General features: G+C 35.9%; 1 protein-coding gene across 1 annotated transcript; it reads right to left on the reverse strand.

Moving 5' to 3' along the window:
• Positions 1 to 337: 337 nt before the first annotated feature.
• LOC309381885 (olfactory receptor 14A16-like) lies at positions 338 to 1,252 on the reverse strand (the record flags this gene model as incomplete). The annotated part of the gene is made up of 1 exon (XM_081933201.1): positions 338 to 1,252. One exon carries the CDS (start codon positions 1,250 to 1,252, stop codon positions 338 to 340), a length of 915 nt encoding a protein of 304 aa, XP_081789327.1.
• Between the last annotated feature and the right edge of the window lie 352 nt (positions 1,253 to 1,604).

Consider the following 1,604-nt stretch of genomic DNA (forward strand, 5'->3'; position numbering starts at 1 on the left):
TCAGGATAAAATTCAGAATAAAATTCTATGTCACTACATAATTGTAGTATCAGTAGAATTCCTCGCAAGGGATCATTATAAAAACCTCAATGTCATTTTCCCCAGTAAGTTTCCCAAGCCTGTGAAATTCCAGAGCTACCAAATATCCATATTTAGCATTGTTAAACTAAATTGACAAAAATTAGGGATGCAAGATTTTTGCAAATAACATCTTGAGTTCTACGGTTCTCCAGTTTGACAATTTGGATTTACCTCTAATCCAACTATACATTCCTACCTTTATTAGAAGGTAAGAATGAAAAAAATATATAAATATAAATAACATTACAATAATTTATCAAAATTTCCACAGTTGAGAAAGGACACATTTGATATTCTTATTTCTCATGCTATAGATGATTGGATTGAACATTGGTGGAAGGAGGGCATACAGAACAGTTAATCCAATATCTAAGTAAGAAGCAGTGTTAGAGGAAGGTCTCAGATAGGCAATGCATCCACTTAACACTAACATAAACACTACCGTAAGATGGGGAATACAAGTGGATAAGGCTTTTTGCTTTCCCTTTTCAGAAGGGATTCTTAACACTGCCTTGAAGATCACTGCATAAGATACAATTATAAAAGTAAAACAACCTAGCGCAGCAATGGCACTGGCCACAAGAATTCCAACCTCAGGTAGATTTATGCCAGGGCAAGATAGTTTTAGCAACTGTGGAATTTCACAGAAGAATTGGTTGACCACATTAGAACAAAAAGGGATGGAAAAAATGCCAGTGGTATGCAACATTCCATAGAAAATACCTGTAACCCACACTAGAATTATTATTTCAGTACAGTATTTCCAACTCATTACCATCTCATAATGCAATGGATGGCAAATGGCAACATAACGATCATATGCCATGACTGTCAGGAGTGAGAAATCCGAGGCTTCAAAAGAGAGAAAGAGAAAGTATTGAATAACACAACCAAAGTATGAGATGTGTCTGGTGTTCATGAGAGAATTGATCATGGATTTGGGGACAATGGTTGAAACAATGCCCAGATCCTGTAGAGCCAAATTCATGAGAAAGAAGTACATGGGGCTGTGCAGTCGATGGTCGATAATGACTGCAGAGATGATCAGAAGATTTGTTGTTACAGTTGTCAGATATAACAGAAAGAAAAAGAAGAAATGCAAAAGCTGCAGATGCCAATTTTTTGAGAATTCCAGAAGCAGAAAATAAGGCACTGTGGTTTGATTCTCCATGTTTTATTTATGACAAAGCTGGCATAACTGCAAGAAAATAAAGGAGAGAGATTAAGTTAGATAAAATTTTGGAGGTGGCATTTTGATATGTGGTGAGAATAGAAAACATCAAGAAACATAAAGCATGGATGGAATGAACAGAGGATCACAGTATGGAAAAAAGAGATGTAGGATGGTCATATCAGAGTACACTGTTTCCCACTTTTATCCATCTCTATTAAAGGACCAACCACCAACCATTTTTCCTTCTTTCCTCTTTCAAGTTGTGTTATCATGTAGTAACCAAAACCATTGGCTAAGTGTAGAACAAAGTTGGTTTAGGTCCATTTTCATAAATAAAAGCTAACTCAGG

Source organism: Natrix helvetica (assembly GCF_964273705.1).
Source record: "Natrix helvetica genome assembly, chromosome: Z".
Classification (NCBI taxonomy): domain Eukaryota; kingdom Metazoa; phylum Chordata; class Lepidosauria; order Squamata; family Natricidae; genus Natrix; species Natrix helvetica.